The 18223-nt window shown below is 36.2% G+C and overlaps 1 protein-coding gene across 1 annotated transcript; it reads right to left on the reverse strand.

Moving 5' to 3' along the window:
* Positions 1–15: 15 nt before the first annotated feature.
* LOC121368469 lies at positions 16–18094 on the reverse strand. The gene is made up of 11 exons (XM_041493202.1): positions 17997–18094; positions 17064–17113; positions 15871–15926; positions 13368–15293; positions 12488–12623; positions 10257–12172; positions 9640–9753; positions 8932–9069; positions 6503–6542; positions 1056–1131; positions 16–669 (listed from the first exon to the last, which is right to left on the reverse strand). The coding sequence occupies exons 1-11, from the start codon at positions 18092–18094 to the stop codon at positions 435–437; spliced, it is 4785 nt and encodes a 1594-aa protein (XP_041349136.1). The 3' UTR covers positions 16–434.
* Positions 18095–18223: the final 129 nt, after the last annotated feature.

Genomic DNA, 18223 nt, shown 5'->3' on the forward strand with positions numbered 1-18223 from the left:
TAAGCACGAAAATAAGTTGAAATGAATGAATGAAATAAACAGTAATTGCTAATAACTGACTTGAAATATCGCTAATCAAGATTTTTTAAACAAAATGTTCCCTGCAGTGGATGCTAGGACAAACAAATATAAATATGGAAAAATAACATTACAAAACCGTTCTGGAACCCTGTGCATAGTCTTAAAAATAGTAAGGTGTACTGCAACCTTTTCACAAAAATCAAAAACATGAACAGTTTTCTGATAGCACTAAAATATGGAATTCTGGAAGTTATTCCTATCTACAAAGTGACAAACAAAGGATCCATCATTGGATCATCATATCTGCAAAGTGACAAACAAAGGATCCATCATTGGATCATCATATCTGCAAAGTGACAAACAAAGGATCCATCATTGGATCATCGAAATCTTTAACGTGTTGGGAATAATAATCACCTCCAGCAGTCTACACTTGCCCACATGTCTTTAGACATCTTCACTTTGGCGAAGTCAGATGACCAGAAGCTTGGAGTCAGTTCGGGACAGTGGACGATCTCAGCATCATCGATCAGCTTCACCTTGCACTTGTCAAGGGTCTGTAACAGAGCGGTCATCACATTGTCCACACGGTTTGAGGGTGAGGGTACGTCAGACTGGTTTTCTTTTGATGAACTAGTCTTCACTGGCCTGAAATGAAAATAATAGTTTTTGTCTTTTGTCTCTTGTCGATGATAGAACATTGTGGAACCATCGATTTGCCTTCTTTCACACATTTAATCATAATTTGTAAGTTACATTTGGTACTCTATTTAGTTACATCTTTTTAAAAATTGACCTTATCATTTTCTTTACATATATAAGAAATAAAAATGTCAATTTCTCAGTGTGGAACTGACAGCTATTGTGATTGGAGTGAACACACCTTCAGGACTAACATAACATTGGTATTTGTACAGATACACACACAAATAACCATTTATTTCTAACTTTATTTAAGAGACAACATTTTTACTATTATTCAATACACATGTTTGCTTTGTGTGGTTTGGTATAAACAGAAAATGAGTACCAACCTGTCAGTAGCACACTGAGTTGATTTGGCTATCGGTGATGTAGAGTCCACCATTGTCTTCTTAGTCACAGCCAGCTCTGTAAATATATAACACTGTATTAACCCATGTAAAACTTCATACCTAACAACTTTTATCTCCTTTTGCAAGGGTGGGATGTAGCCCAGTGGTAAAGTGCTCGTTTGATGCGCGGTCGGTTTGAGATCGATCCCCATCGGTGGGCCCATTGGGCTATTTTTCGCTCCATCTAGTGCACCACGACTGGTATATCAAAGGTCATGGTATGTGCTATCCTGTCTATGGGATGGTGCATATAAAATATCTCTTGCTGCTAATCGAAAAGAGTAGCCTCTGAAGTGGCGACAGCGGGTTTCCTCTCTCAATATCTGTGTGGTCCTTAACCATATGTCCGACAACATATAACCATAAATAAAATGTGTTGAGTGCAGCGTTAAATAAAACATTTCCTTCCTTCCTCCTTTACCGGCCTTGGTGGCGTCGTGGTTAGGCCATCGGTCTACAGGCTGGTAGGTACTGGGTTCGGATCCCAGTCGAGGCATGGGATTTTTAATCCAGATACCGACTCCAAACCCTGAGTGAGTTCTGCGCAAGGCTCAATGAGCAGGTGTAAACCACTTACACTGACCAGTGATCCATAACTGGTTCAACAAAGGCCATGGCTTGTGCTATCCTGCCTGTGGGAAGCGCAAATAAAAGATCCCTTGCTGCTAATCGGAAAGAGTAGCCTATGTAGTGGCGACAGAGGGTTTCCTCTCAAAATCTTTGTGGTCCTTAACTATATGTCTGACGCCATATAACCGTAAATAAAATGTGTTGAGTGCGTCGTTAAATAAAACATTTCTTTCTTTCTTTCCTTCCTCCTTTTGCAAGCTTGGGGTGGTACAGGAGTTGATGAAATGGTGGTTACATGTTCAGCATTTTGTGAAAGCGGGAAGGGTCAGGATACTGTAAATCAGAAAATATTAGCGATCTTAAAATCAACGAAATCCAAATAAGTGACATATTAGCGACATAGAATTTTAGCGAGATTGACATATCCGAAACTGAAAAAAGAATAAGCATAAGTTGTAGGAGCAGCTGAAATAATGTTTTTGACGAATCTTGACGTTAAGCAGCATACAGACAAGTTAAATGTAGTAGAAAATTGCAGTAATGTGGATGCTAACTAAACTATTATTGTTGGGTATCCTTGTGGTCTAATCAATAATGTGTAACCATTGTTGTGAGTTCAGTTAATCACAGACAAAATAATCACACAAACGTTTTTCAGAACAGTCTGTTGTACGTCTCTTTAAATTTAGCGTTATGAAATATAACCGTCTTGTATGACCTCACTAACTTCGCTAACATTTTATGCTCGCTAACATTTCCTAATTTACAGTATGTGTCAAATATAATATTGGTATTAAAGATGTACAAGGGAAAATGTTGGTAATGTGCAGTTCGCTGCCAACAGGGTCATCATGCTGGTTTGGAGATATCTATTTACATACATTATTTAGATAAAACAAATGAGCGGGTCAGGGAAATGGTATCATACCATTAGTAACAGCTATTGTAAACCAGAGCTGGTTAATGTTAGGACGGTTGAAGCAATGACCATGTTATGCACTACAATCTTATATTAATATATTTCTGCCTGATGGTTCTCCAATTTTTTCTATAATATGCAAATTAAGTCGAATTAAATAATTTTATGAATGTGGGTGGTGGGTACTAAAAACAAAAATGAAAATGACATTTCACCCAAAATCTGGAAAATGTAGCAGGATACTGCAATGTAGAGGATTTTTATCTTTGTAGAATCCGATTGCCTTCCATCCCTTTGGTCGTAGGATCGAAGCCTGTTGGTGGACCCATCCTCTGATTGAGGTTTCTCCAAACCATGGTATATGTTACCCTGCCTATGGGAAAGTAAATCTAAAAGATCCATTGCTACTAATGATAAATGTCGAAGGTTTCCTCTTAAGTATGTCAGAATTACCATATGTTTGACATCTGATAACCAATGATTAATTATTCAAAAAGTTATAAAAATGTATTTACTATTCGTATTCTCTGGTAGAAACCTTGTTATAACTTATTGTTGTGTTATTAAGTAAATGATTATCTTCATTAAAGGAGACCGGACACCAAACCATATATACTGCGTAATGAATTTGTTTGCTGTCATAAACCACAACACGCAACTACCGTGCTCCCCTTATTGACCAAGTTGAGAATGCCAGTCTTGGTTGGGTTTTTTTTTCGCTGATCTCCAATGTTTGCCGGAAACTGTCGACAATTGATGAGCTAGACCCGTGACATCATCGATGAGAGGAAAACTGAAGAAACTACCAAGCAGCATGGACAAGCTTGGCGATTCGAGTGATGAAGAATTGTGTTCAGCTTGTGCTAATGGCATCAAACCGTATCAATTTGAACCACTTATCAGAGACTTTGTCCCTAATCCTGGAAATGTTGTCTTAGACGAAAATTCGGTTGAATCAACTGCCGACGAAGACGAGGAAGCCACACGGTCATAGACTAGCATACAAGCATTTTTTTAAACATAATTTTTTATGACATTTTTAATGTAAACTGAAGCAAATGGACCTAATTAGAAGCAAAGCACACAAAATGTAATAATATTTCATCATAAATCTTGTTCAACATAGATGTAAATATGACACGTCAGTGGATATTCCATAGGCCGATTTCCTCACCAAAGCAAGATAAAATAATGTAACAAAAAACTAAAATGAGCACACTTTTCTTTGTTCTCTTAACTAGTTATCCTCCAAGTTTTAATGTGTTTGATTAAACCGTTTATTTTTAATTATTAAGAAAATGTGTTGCCAGTCTGCCGAAACTGTCCACAGCCTGGTACAGAAAGACAGAAATGTTGGAAAATATTATACTGTTGCCACATACTGACAATCACTTTACAACTAATATGTTTTATCGACAATATTATTATGTAGTCTTTGCATTTATTAATATAAAATACAACAGGCCTGTAGGAACTGGGGAGGGGCGGGCCTAGGGACTTGTTCTCCATCACACACTCTAGGATGAAAATATGTTTTAAATTTTCACTACTCTGCGTAAATAAAGATGATATAAAGATAAAAATCTAGTTTGTATCCCTCAGTAGAGACTGTATCCCCCCCCCCCCCCCCCCACACACTTCAAATATCGTTCCTACAGGCCTGTACAAATGTAGATAATATGTAGAGGGTGAGGTTAGGAACCAGTTCCTTTTATCTTTAGGATTTTGTAATCATGATTTCAAACCAACTGTTTCAGGTAATTTGCTCTACATACTGACGTAAAACACATTTGTTATATATTGGAATAAAATACAAATAATTACAATATATCCAGTGTTATTTTCTTTAATCATTCATGGAGGAAGAAGGAAAGAAAGAAGTGTTTTATTTAACGACGCACTCAACACATTTTATTTACGGTTATATGGCGTCAGACATATGGTTAAGGACCACACAGATTTTGAGAGGAAACCCGCTGTCACCACTACATGGGCTACTCTTCCGATTGGCAGCAAGGGATCTTTTATTTGCGCTTCCCACAGGCAGGATAGCACAAACCATGGCCTTTGTTGAACCAGTTATGGATCACTGGTCGGTGCAAGTGGTTTACACCTACCCATTGAGCCTTGCGGAGCACTCACTCAGGGTTTGGAGTCGGTATCTGGATTAAAAATCCCATGCCTCGACTGGGATCCGAACCCAGTACCTACCAGCCTGTAGACCGATGGCCTGCCACGACGCCACCAAGGCCGGTAGGAGGAAGAAGGAAGTCCTGATGAAAATATACTACAGGTAAAATATATTACAGGTAAAACAAAATAATATATGATGCTTATTCCATGTGGTAACTATTGTTAATTTTGCTTTAAATTGCTAGATGCCAAAAGTGATTAATTATATTATTTTATGGTAACAGTCGAAAATTAGATGACCAATTGTTTCAACCTCTGCCAAAGGTACCAGGTTTTCTGCCAGAAAATAGAAAATAAGTTGAGGGTACGTAATAAAACAAGCCCATAGGAACAGGGAGGTGCCCCCCCCCCCCCCCCCCCCCCCCCCCCCCCCCCCCCCCCCCCCCACACGCACACACTCTTGTGAGCTTTTTTTTATCACATTAAATTTTGTCATTGTAACCAAATTCTGATGTAGAGTTCATACCCGGTCCGTCAGTGCCCCACTTCCCAAAGTCGTTCCTACAGGCCTGTAAAAACTAAATATATTCAAAGGAGTATATTGGGTGGTTATAGGTTTGAAATGGGTTTTTTTTTATTGAACATTTTATTTCACGCACTTTTACAAATTTTAAACAGCAATTATGTTACTATAATCTATCGAAAAAATTAAACATTATATATATATTCATTAATTTCTGAGATTTTTTAGTACATACATGTAAGTTTACCCTCCACACCCTCTGGCAGAAACCCAGGGTAGGTATTAAAACAATTATTTGGTGTAGAGTATTTTTAATATGACATACAGAAAGCATTGAAAAGTACAATTTTATTATGCTTTAATAATCGACATTAGCTTTAAAACTAATTAACCATCATTCCTTCTGGCCAGAGTACATTATGCTGTTCTTGCCAAAGTGTTAGCATTTTAATTTTAATGACAATATACTGAACTGACGATAAACATTGTTAACTAACGTAATAATTCACATTTTGAAGGTGTTTTGTTATGAGGTTAACAAACCAACTAGACAAGAGACGTTAGTATGGAGTCGTTATGGGCTGTCAGTAAAAATTAATTTGGTAATTATAGGTAAATAAATGTGAAGTTTAAATATGTGTATGTGAACAAATTGCAATACCTTTATTTAATGTATATCTTAAGTACATACTTGTTTTAATTTTCACATTGTAAATGTACCATAACCTGCTGTATTTAGCTGGTGTAAAGCTCATTCGACGACAATAATGCGTCCATGTTTTAAAACAACTTTCATTTTTTTTGAAATCGAAACCATGATGTTGGCAGTTTCTTGGGATGCATTCCTGTTACTGTTGCAGTTAACACTGCGCAGTTAACCATCATATAATTACATCGACAGTATATAATAACACTAATTATCTTGTAAATTAAATTTCCGATAAACCTGGAGACAAAAAAAAAGAAAAAAAATAAAACACGACTAAAAGGCACAACCAAAGAATCAACACATGTACCGGTATTGCTTGGTAACTCTCACCGATGACGTATTGCCTCGCTTTCGTTCAGATCTATGCATAATCCCGCCCACTTATGTTTTTACCCCAAACCTAAGACGCACAACTGACAGGTGCCTCGCAGCGAGCTGGGCGTTAGAGTAATGCGGTCTTTGATGCTAACTTAATCCATTACACACTACATGTCTTTTGGTGTCCGGTCTCCTTTAATAAAACTATAACTCACCTCTTATCAACTCAGATAAGGATTTATTCAAATAATGAATCTGAAATAACAAAACATATTAAAAAAACAAGACTACCATTGAAGTACATGATACATGTATGCCCATCAGGAGTTTGATGGAAAACTATAGATATTAATGGCAGACCTGTCAACCCTCCCGGATTCCGCGGGAGTCTCCCGGTATTAGATCAAATCTCCTTTCTCCTGTGCGGGAGACAGTTTCTCCTGTTATATGACATTTTTGTAAGCATAAAAAAAATCGATCCTCTTTTGTCAAAATAACAGAAGGGAAGTAACTCTGCCTTTTTTTCTCATTCGGAAAATGTCGACTACTTTCGGTTTCCGAGAATGTAACAGGCCGAATTGTCCCGACTGCTTAACCTTTGCCGAAGTGAGAATTGTGGGATAGCCTATTTATATTGTTAAAAAAGCACATGGAGTTTATAAAATGATGTGTTATTATAATGTTTGTTGTCATCGTAATGGCTATGAAGCGTATTGCCGCTAATTAAACAGGCTGTGTATTGACATTCAGTGTTGCCATATAAAAAAAAAAACTATCCAATTTAGTTCTAATAACACCTCTGAATTGTAAAATGTCTTCCCACTGGATTACATAATGCAACTATGACAAATCTGAACTGCCAGACTCCCGAGTTGACAGCGATACACACGATGCATGTTAAAATCACATGTCACAGCAAGACAACGAAAAGACCAATTAGCTGTATAAACATACTTGTGTCAGTTAATTTTGTATGTTTGTGCGGTAAAATGTTGGTTATAAGGGTACACTTCAAGAAATTATTTTTGTACAATTAAAAAATGTTGTGTTTGACATTGACATAAAGTTACTCACGGAAATGGGTATAATTCCGGTATATTTCACACGATGTCCGTAATGAGGTTTTACTTATGATTAATGAAAATACAATGTTTATTGCATCATTATAATGATTTTAAATCAGTACCACGCCACCGTTCCTCATTATAGTAAAAACTGAATATTAATTTATAAGATTTATATAAATTTGTCTTTGGTACTTAGGTACACTAACCACAAATGATAATGTAACGCAACCTGTAAGGCTGTAAGTGTAATACCGTAAATGTACTAATTAAATTTTTTATTTCTTGTTCATGTTCTTAACATTTTTGGATAAAATATTTTATTTTTTTTAAATATGTATTAAATCATAATAATATTTAAACTTAAAAAAAAAAAAATAATAATAATAATAATATTTTTTTTTTTTTTTTTTTAATGCCAAGATCTAAAGTTAAGAAGTATATATGACATTATAAAGTATTCATATAACTTATTGTAATAATGTTTTTTTAAAATCTTGCGATTTTGGGTTAAATTGTGTGAATTTAAAAAATCTCCTGCTTTTTGACCAAATCTCCTGCTTTTTCAACACACACCTCCTGCTTTCTCTTGACTAAAGGTTGACAGGTCTGATTAATGGATATGTTACGGGTATGATTCAATTCTAATTATATAAAATGTTTGCAATGGGATGGATAAACAGTTTGTTTTGGACCAACTACTGATGATACTGTATCCATTGGAGAAGGTACTTTCTGATTAATGAAGTTATTGTTCTTTATTAGAAACGTAAATTTTGGTTAGCATGGGTACTCTGGTGGCACAATTATATTGGCAGAGAAACAGTTTATGTATGTAATGTTAACAATTCAGAACCTCCAAGAAATTAGCATATGTACTAAACAAAATTTTCCTATGATGTTCAGAATATAGACAAATTATTTGATTTATTTGTATCACAGTGACCTTGAAATTGTATGTGACACATCACCATTTCGAATTGTTCCTACATGTGAGGTTTGATGGTCCTGTATGCAAGATATGATCAGGACAAGGATTTACTGTTATGTGCAGTAGACCATGAAAAGTAGATCATAATGACCTAGTAATAGTATGTGTCACACTGTCATCACAAGTTGTTCCTACATGTGAGGTTTCATGGTTCTCTATGCATCTGTATGCAAGATATGGTCCGGACAAGAACAACTTAACAGACGGACATATGGATGGACGGGCAACACCATACCGTAATACTACCCATCAGAGACGTGCATATAAAAACAATCACCATTCTTCAAATGAGAATGTTGATTAAGTGTTCAATAAGTGTCCAAGGTTTGCCTTATCGATTAAATACATCATGGAATAAATACTAGATTTTCTATCCATTTTTTTTTTTTAATGTTGGCTGGGGAAAAAAAACAAAAAAACATTTAACCCCTCAGGATCTGACAGTGTTATACAGAGAAATATGTTAGGAATAACTTTAGCTCTTAAATACTACTAGTTATACAATGAAATGTTTTATGGATATCTTTAGTTCTTCAATATTTATACAAAGAAGAATACTTTTAGAAAACACCAGATAATTAAGATTAACCTGTTGGTAAACTGGAGCTTTTTTCTTCACCACACAGCCTGTGATGGCCGACATCCACGCACACGGAGTTCGGAAGATCTTTCCTTCTCGTCCACGTATCAGGCCACCATTTGTGGCATCAGCCCAGATTTTCCCTTCCTGAAAATAAATTGGTCAAATGTGATCATCTCAAACTTAGCAAAATATAAAAGTACACTATAAAAAGTATCTAGTAAGTTATAATTTTTAAATTAAAAAAGAAATTTGAAATAAAGATTATATTTTTTATACCTCTCTCTTATGTATGATCAGACATCAAGATTGACAGAAGAAATCAGTGTACCTAGTAACTAAACCTGCAAGTACAGATGAGTATAATATGTTTTGTCTTTTACTGTATCTTTTGTATTGGAGGACACAGGAATCCCATGAACCCCTCCCCAAACCATTGGAGGTGCTCCGTTTAAAAAATTTATCATCCACAATATACAAATTTAAATTACCCTGAAAACGTAACTGAGCATCTTTATTGCAAAATCTTCCGGAACTCATGTCCTCAAACCATTCTACAAATCTCACCCCCTTTGGGAGCTTGGCTTATTTGCCTGCAACAAACTCAAATGTGCCCTTTTTTAATTTTGTGACCCTCTCCCTCCACACCTCCTTTACAAATTTCTTGATATTTATTTTATCACTTCTAACAACTGTCAGTAGTTTCAATAGCGTTACCTTTGTGTTGACATGGAGCACGTGGCGACCCGGTTTCACTAAACCAGCACAAACAAGATCTTTCAAACATGGAGACTTGGCCGAAAAGTTCACTGGATCAGGTGGCATTAACGACTACAAAAATTACAATGATTATACAATGGAAATTTATTATGTTTCTAATATTTTATAAATAACCATCTAGGCTGTGCTTGTAAAGGTTAATCTTTAATGACGTCACATGCATGCAATTTTGTATAGCATCTTCATAACATTATAGTCTCAGACTTTTAGAGACTCGAGTTTAGACTCTAAATATTTTACAAGCAAAAAGCTTGATCACAATTATGTTCCAATAACTCTTTCTATTTAAATAAGCTGCTTACTTAAAGCTGTTTTGTATAAAATGCATTAGTAAATACTATAAATACCATAATGACCTGAAAAAAAATGGATTTGCCAAAACTGATAATTTAAGCAAGAAGTTGAAAATATTTATACTGTCAGTGTCTCAAATGATGACTTATGATAATAAACATGGAAGACCAAGCAAGAGCTTAATTAACAGTCTCCTATTTTTTATCTGCGACAATTTATATAATATTATATGTTAAGTGGTAGCTGTACAAACTAACAACCTTTTCAGCTGGGGCAATGTGACTAGCCTTCAGAGTGCTTCTGTTTTGTGTCAGACATGGGGCGCGGCTTTGGTTTGTGGCTCTTGCTTTCATCCTCCGAGCAAGTTCTGTGCACGTCACAGGAAAAACGTCGCTGCTAACTGCCGTAGAACATGGGGAGACGGTCGTGGAGGCTTCAGAAGTCGGAACTATCTGCTCGGGAGATTTGAATACTGATGGTTTGTGACAAACAGGGGAGATAACCAGACTTGGGGAACAGTTTGATTGAGTGTTATTCTTAGAATACTGGTTTTGTTCTGCATCATGGCCGACAGTTTTATTGGAACTGATGTTCACAGAGTTTTTCAGTTTCACTTCAGAAAGTATACCATCTGTTGAGATTTCAGTTGTCTCCCTTGCATCAAAATCTGCTGCCTTTGTTTCCACATTTTCATTCTGTGACTTTGAAATATCAGGTTTAGCTTGCATCTCTACAGTTGTTGTGTTGCATGTACTGCTGCTCCGAGGATCCTGGATAACAAAGACATCCAGAATTGTCCCATTTTTGTCCTCTATTTTGGTTCTTTTCAGCTGAACAGAAATACTGGGCTGTTCAATCTGTCGTTTGCATGTCTGCTCAAGCTGCTCCGACACATCAACAATTACTTGATTCTGTGTTTTCGGCACACCCTGAGACTTGTTATTACTTGGTTCTGACTGGACATCTTTACAAGTCTGCTCAGCAGCTGCAACAAAATATTCAGCATTACAATCTGTACCAGCATTAACTTGCCTTGCCTGGGTCATGCTAGTTAGCTTGTTGACAATATTAACTTGGGTTCCAGGTTTTTCATTACAATCTGCTTTCACATTAACTTGCCTTCCATAGGTCATACTACTTAGTTTGTTGCCAGTATTGACTTCAGTTCCAGAACATGTTCCATTTAGTCTCTGCCCAGCTATAACCTGACTCCCAGCAAAGTTATCTTCCAGTTTGCTGCTCACTTTCACTTCAGTATTATCATGATGATGTGGTTCAGTTCTATTTGTAAAGAAAATGTCATCAAGAAGTTTCTGGCTGTTTTCATTCAAAGATACCTTAGAGGGCAATTCTTCTTGTTCTTTTACAGATTGTTTTGCAGCCATTTTTGACTGCAATTTCTCAGCATGGTCCTCAGGACTGCTTGTTTTCAGCGACTCTTCCACAAGCTTCTCCAATCCATCGCTGTTTGCAGTGGAATAAGTAAATGTCCTAGACACACAATCATCATGAACAGAAGAGGGAACAGAAGTGTGTGGTAGTTTGTTCAAAGTCGAAGACCATACAGCATCATCAATTAAATCAACAACATTCTTTCTAGGTGTTGTTGATTTCTTGGTAGCATTAGAATATGCCCTCAAGCTGCCAGTAGATGTAGAGTCATTCTTTTGTGCTGTTACTTCCAAAGTGTCTGTCTTTGAACTGTAGTCCACTTGTTTAAGATGTCTCATTAACTTCTCATCACTAGATGGTAAGTTGGTTTCACCAACCATTACTCCTACATCAGAAGTTCTCGTATTTTTATCTCCAGAAATATTCTTCACTTTAATCTGATCTTGAAGAATGCTGCTTTTGCTTGCCTGGCTAGATGTAGGTACTTGGTCTGATGAAAGAGTACTTCTTTTCTCCTGAGAAAAACTAGTGGAAGGTCCAGAGAGAGCTTCAACTGAGAGAGATTTCAGTTTGGTGTTTATGTCTTTGTGGTTTTTAACAATCTCAATGAGGTGTTTTTGACGTTCAGCGAGGTCCTGCATGACAGATTTTAGTTGAAGCTTTTCAAACTTTGACATAACACCTTTCTGAATTTTCACCATCATGTCTGCCCGTTCATGTTTATGACACTCACTAAGTTTTAAGATTTTCACTTGCAGTCCTTTAATTCTTTGTGTTATAGATTCTGAAAACATATTCAAGAATTAACTGTTATTTAGGGAACATTTAAAAACCATGTAACATTAACAGTTTTGAACTATTTTTCTATAAACATGTATTTATATCAGTAATTTTCTCTTCTGGTGTACTGTGTCACAAGATCCTCTTAAGTGTGCTGTAATATCAACCAATAGCAGTATTTTGTTTAAAAGAACTGTCCTGTATTTGTAGCCATTTTAAAAGGTTTTGGCAATAAAATATATTTTATTCTATTAAAATTACAATTTACTTACGTTTTCTTGCTTAAGTTTGAGCCCTGAAATACAATATTACTATTTACCGAATATTTTTTTGTCTGGGTTTCTGTTCTCCAACTGTTCAGCCATCTCGGTGTACTGAGCCGTCATCTCACTCAACAGTTTCTTTTCACTTTGATCAGGTAAAACAACGGATTTGTCACTGGTCATCCTGTTTAACTTAATACAAAACAAATATTACAATTATCATTAAAACAAAATCTCAACATGTTTACAGTAAAAAAACTAAACACACAAAAACCTCAAACCATATCAATATATTCCACCGATATGTCAAATAAACAAACATGTTCTAAAAATCTCAACATGTTCTAATGATGTACTTGACATGTTCTATTGATGGTCTGTACTAATCTCAAAGGTTCTATTGATGGTTGTACTAATCTCAACATGTTCTATTGATGGTCTGTACAAATCTCAACATGTTCTATACTAATCTCAACATGTTCTATTGATGGTTGTACTAATCTCAACATGTTCTATTGATGGTCTGTACACTCAACATGTTCTATTGATGGTCTGTACTAATCTCAACATGTTCTATTGATGGTCTACTAATCTCAACATGTTTTAATAATGTACTTATGATCTGTAAAATCTCGACATGTTCTATTGATGGTCTACAAATCTCAACATGTTCTATTGATGGTTGTACTAATCTCAACATGTTCTATTGATGGTCTGTACCAATCTCAACATGTTCTATTGATGGTTGTACTAATCTCAACATGTTCTAGTGGTGGTCTGTACAAATCTCAACATGTTCTATTGATGGTATGTATTAATCTCCACATGTTCTATTGCTAGTCTGTTCAAATCTCAACATGTTCTATTGATGATCATAAATATACACACATTATGTTGTAACGATTTCTAGCCATTAACTAGGTGTTTTTTACTAACCTTTTGTGACTGACATCTTGATTTATCACAAGCTTTATCTTCAGACTCAGCCTCTGCATAATATTTGTCCGTACCCTGTTCTGGTGGTCCACGTGCAGTTGTAAAACTGCTCATACACTTCTCTTCAGAAGCTCCTCTTTCATCAAGAGTGTGTATATTTTTCCTTCCATTAGATTTTTTCTTGGATTCTGTAACACTAGTCAAAGATCTCTTTGATTGTGGTGACTTGGTAATGGATGAACTGCTGCTAAAACATGTTTGAGATTGATCACCAATCCGTTCATGGGTAAGAAGAGTCTTCTTGATGCTAGTGCTACAAAATGGCTTCTCGGTTACAGATGATATACAGTTATTTTCATTGAAATCAAATGGTGATTCTGTAGTTGGCTCCATGAGATGTGAGACTTCTGCAGACAAGTTGCCTTGTGAACGAATGAGCAATGAAAATGGAACTTCACTTCTACCTTCAATACTACCTTTGAAGTTGGAGTCTTTTGTAGTAAATGGTGATCCCTTTAGCTTTGTACTCTTCACATCTATTGTTGGTTTGATATCAGGTCTAGCTCTATTGTAAAAGGTATCTATTGAGGACGAAGAATCACTGCATTTCTTTAATTTTTGTGGATCACTGACATCACTTGATTCTCCACTTGTATTCTTATTGTCACTGAAAGGTTGAGACATCTGGCCTAAATCAGTATTATCTGAAACAGAAACCATACAACCCTTCAGCTCATCGTTCTCCAGTTGTTCTGGTTTTCCATTCACAGCAGAACTTTGTGAAATGTCTGTGTATTTGTCTTTGGCCATTGTCTCATGTACTGACCAACACATCCGGTCATTACGGTCACCAAGCTCTAAATCACCTCTTTCAGAGGTCAGTGCTTTACCAGCATCAGTCACATGATCACACGGTTTGCTCGATTCAGATTCGGATGGTACACTGCTGCTAAAGAGAGATTTGGAAGACATGGTCGAAACTTGTGAATCATTTATATTGCTCAACATGGACGTCATCACTTGACTCACTTTATTCAAGTCATTATCAAATGTCTGACAGTTACTGCTGGGTTGGAAAGCAGTGGAATAGTCATTGTCCGATGGGACATTTTTATTTACGTCATCAGTGTTTAAACTTGAATTATTCCACATTCTGTGCTGCTGTTCTGGTAATTTCTGAGGGCAATCATTACTGACTTTCATGTCCTGTATCTTTTGGTTCGTAGATCGGCACATTTTCTTAAAGGGAGGAACAAATGACTTTGATGTAAATGATGAATCTCTGGCAATACATGTTTTTCTACAGTCAGCCGTCCTGTTGTTGATACTGTTATGTTCATCAAGCCCACTATGTAACTTATCCTGGTTACCTGATTTTCTCTTGGCATCGTCCTTAAATTGTTGATTTAACTCAAATTCAGGAAATGTAAATGTCATGGCAGACATCTGTGAGAAGCCTACATCTTGTGTATCATTACATTGAGCACTATGAGGAAAGTCTTCTCCTGCATGTCTGGTTGTTCCAGGAACGTAATTAACCTGTGTTCCGAACTCAGCATCTGGCCTACATGATTTACCGTTTGGACTAGGAGAAACTTCAAGATCAGTTTCCAGTCGAGTTGCGTCAGAATCTGTTAAACTGTCTTCAACCTCTCTGACAGACAAAGCAGACTTACAAACAGCAACCATATCAGTTTGATCACGAAGCAAAGGTAACAGACTGTGTGATGACAGGATTTCTCTTTCTGTTCTTTGATTGAAACCTGCTTGCTGGGGGTTTTCCTGAGATATTTGGCATCTCAGTTCTTTGGTTTCACTGCGTATCACTCGAGTCTGATTACTGTGGTTTGTTGTGTCTGTGATGAAAAGCGACTGCGAGCAGGTTGATTCCTCATCTGTGAGATCAGAGAATAGTGGCTCTGTCAACTGAAAATAGAAGTGAACATAATTAAGTACATACTGAAAATATATTATCCATCCATTTTCTATGCATGTGTGTGTGCATGTATGTATGTATGTATATATATACGAGTGTCGTGTGTGTGTCATGTGTCTGTGTGTGCACGCGCATGTATGTGTGTGTGTGTATATATATATATATATATATATATATATATATATATATATATATGTATTTGTGTTCATGTGTGTATGAGTGGTGTGTGCGTGTGTGTGTGCGTGCGTGTGTGCGTGCGTGTGTGTGTGTGTGCATGTGTGTATGAACAGAACAGATGTATGTAATGCATATTATATCAGCAAGCATTGAATTTGGATGGCTTTTTAGGATTCCACGGGAACTGTAAAATGATGTAGTATAGATATTTTGGGGATTCTATCTCACAATCTTATACTCGTAACTCCCAATTCACGATATAGAATTTCCTGAAACACTGAATTGTGTTTCACAGCCTGGTCACTAAACTGGTGACACCACTCATTATTATTTAAAACCCCAAATGATCAGTGAGAAAGGACACAAACTGAAATTTGTGTTTTAACATACCTGACTGGTAAGAATAGGAGCTGTAACAATTTGGCTGGGTATCACCGGAGAACAAGCTGAAACATACAAAACAATGATGCATTAACAAGCATTTACTTTGTGTGAATAACATTATTGTAAACATGTTTTATTGTTCAATAATTGTTTTCAATAGTGTTCTCTAAAAGAATCCAAGAATCCAATTTTACAAAAGGTGCACTTTGTGCATTTACTTTTTATTATGCTTTAAACAGACAAAATAAGACCTTTATGATTGTTGCTAGACATCTGCATTTATTAAACAAAAATTGTTGTTTGGAGAAGTTACATGTGACCACGTAACTTTAGAGGTCCTCTGATCAGGTGATTGACCGTCTCACACAGTACAACACCACAAAAATGTTCATGCAAAAAGTGTGCATGGTTCTTTTGATTCATATTTTTAAATTGGAAAAATACTTGCGGTCAATTCTTATAATTAATGTTAGCAGCATAATTTAACAAAATATGTATTTTAATAATTTTATTTAGCCTTGAATGTTTATATTGTTTCTGTAAACTTAATTGATGTGTCGTAGAAATTCAAAGTTTCATTGATAAATAGCTAAATGAAGTGACATCATTTTTCTGGTCTTCAATCTATGCATTTTCATGTTTCATATGGGAACTCATTTAGTATTCTCTATATACATAATAGGGGCGCATGTTTCACATGGGAACTCATTTAGTATTCTCTATATACATAATAGGGGCGCATGTTTCACATGGGAACTCATTTAGTATTCTCTATATACATAATAGGGGCGGGACGTAGCCCAGCAGTAAAGTGCTCGCTTGATGCACGGTCGGGGTTAGGATCGATCCTGTCGGTGGCCCAATGGGCTATTTCTTGTTCCAGCCAGTGCTCCACAACTGGTATAACAAAGGCCGTGGCATGTACTATCCTATCTGTGGGATGGTGCATATAAAGGATCCCTTGCTGCTAATTGAAAAGAAAGAAAGAAATGTTTAATTTAAAGACGCACTCAAAACATTTTATTTACGATTATATGGCGTCAGACATATGGTTAAGGACCACAGAGATATTGAGAGAGGAAACCCGCTGTCGCCACTTCATGGGCTACTCTTTCCGAGTGCGTCATTAAATAAAACATTTCCTTCTTCTTCCTTCTATATACATAATAGTTACAGTACTGTTAACTGGAAGTACGTACATCTTCCATCGGATATAAGGTTCTCCATCTCTTGAGTGTTAACACGCAGCCTGGAAGTCAAGAAGAAATCTCACATATATAAGATATCTTTTGGAGAATATTTTGTTATATTTCTTTTAGAAGTAAAAAGTACAAGGATGAAAATGACATTGAAAAAGAGAACCATGGAACTCTTGTTGGGCCTTCAAAAGTAAGGAAACACTGTTAAAGATAGCTCTTTCACACATACATAAGTTGGGTTTTATTAGATATGTTGGTGAAGAGGTCCTACATCTGGATCCTCACTGAACTGTTAAAATTTAAAATATTTAAGAGCTGTAATGATACAGGTCGCTATACGATATGTATCCCGACAGTTGGGTCGCGATATGATACTGAACTTTTCATATCAATCATCGATAATTATATAATTAAACTGCTTAGTTCAAGTGTATGAAACATGATAACCTAATGCTTGGGAATTACAGCAACTGAACGTCAGAATTAGTTTCATTGCTCTACTGTGCATGTACGTAAAATTCTGCTTCAACATTTTTACAAAAAATTGTTAAAACATGAATGTATCGAATTGTATCGCGATACATCTGTCCTGAATCGATGTATCGTATCCTGCGTATTGTGGTACAGCTGTCCTGAATCGATGTATCGTATCGTGGTCCTCGTATCGCGACACAGCTGTCCTGAATCCATGTATTGAATCGTGGCCCTCTTATCGCGATACAATACTGTATTGCCGTATTGTTACAGCTCTACATTTCTCGTGACTATTATCCATTTTTATAAACAATCATCTCATTTGTAGAACACAAACAGTCAATATTTAAATATAATCGATAACTGGAATATTACTAAGCTTGTAAACTTTGTAGTATAAAATATTTTTTTTAATTAAAAGCAAATACTGGCTTCTGCAGTAAATGACTGCATTCTTACATGTTTAATCCCTTGAAGAGTTGTCGTGGAGAGCAGCCAGCAGAATCGACAGTAGTGTTTGTGACCACCGACTCGTCATCACTTGAACGGTCATCCATCTTTCAAATAGATTTAACTGTGTGTCTTACATCCCACATCCGACTTCATTCATATTGTTGAACTAGACTTAAAAATATACTTTGTAACATATAGATACTCCCCAAGTGTCTTGTGTTATCATAATTTAT

Source organism: Gigantopelta aegis, chromosome 3 (assembly GCF_016097555.1).
Source record: "Gigantopelta aegis isolate Gae_Host chromosome 3, Gae_host_genome, whole genome shotgun sequence".
Taxonomy (NCBI): domain Eukaryota; kingdom Metazoa; phylum Mollusca; class Gastropoda; order Neomphalida; family Peltospiridae; genus Gigantopelta; species Gigantopelta aegis.

Bases quoted from the DNA above. Each gene is read 5' to 3' on its own strand.
- LOC121368469 (XM_041493202.1), bottom strand. From the start codon at position 18,094: ATGGATGACCGTTCAAGTGATGACGAGTCGGTGGTCACAAACACTACT. The intron at 17,114-17,996 runs GTAAGAATGCAG...CTTGACTTCCAG, and splicing joins CTCTTCAAGGGATTAAACAT to GCTGCGTGTTAACACTCAAG. The intron at 15,927-17,063 runs GTACGTACTTCC...TGTATGTTTCAG, and splicing joins CCTTATATCCGATGGAAGAT to CTTGTTCTCCGGTGATACCC.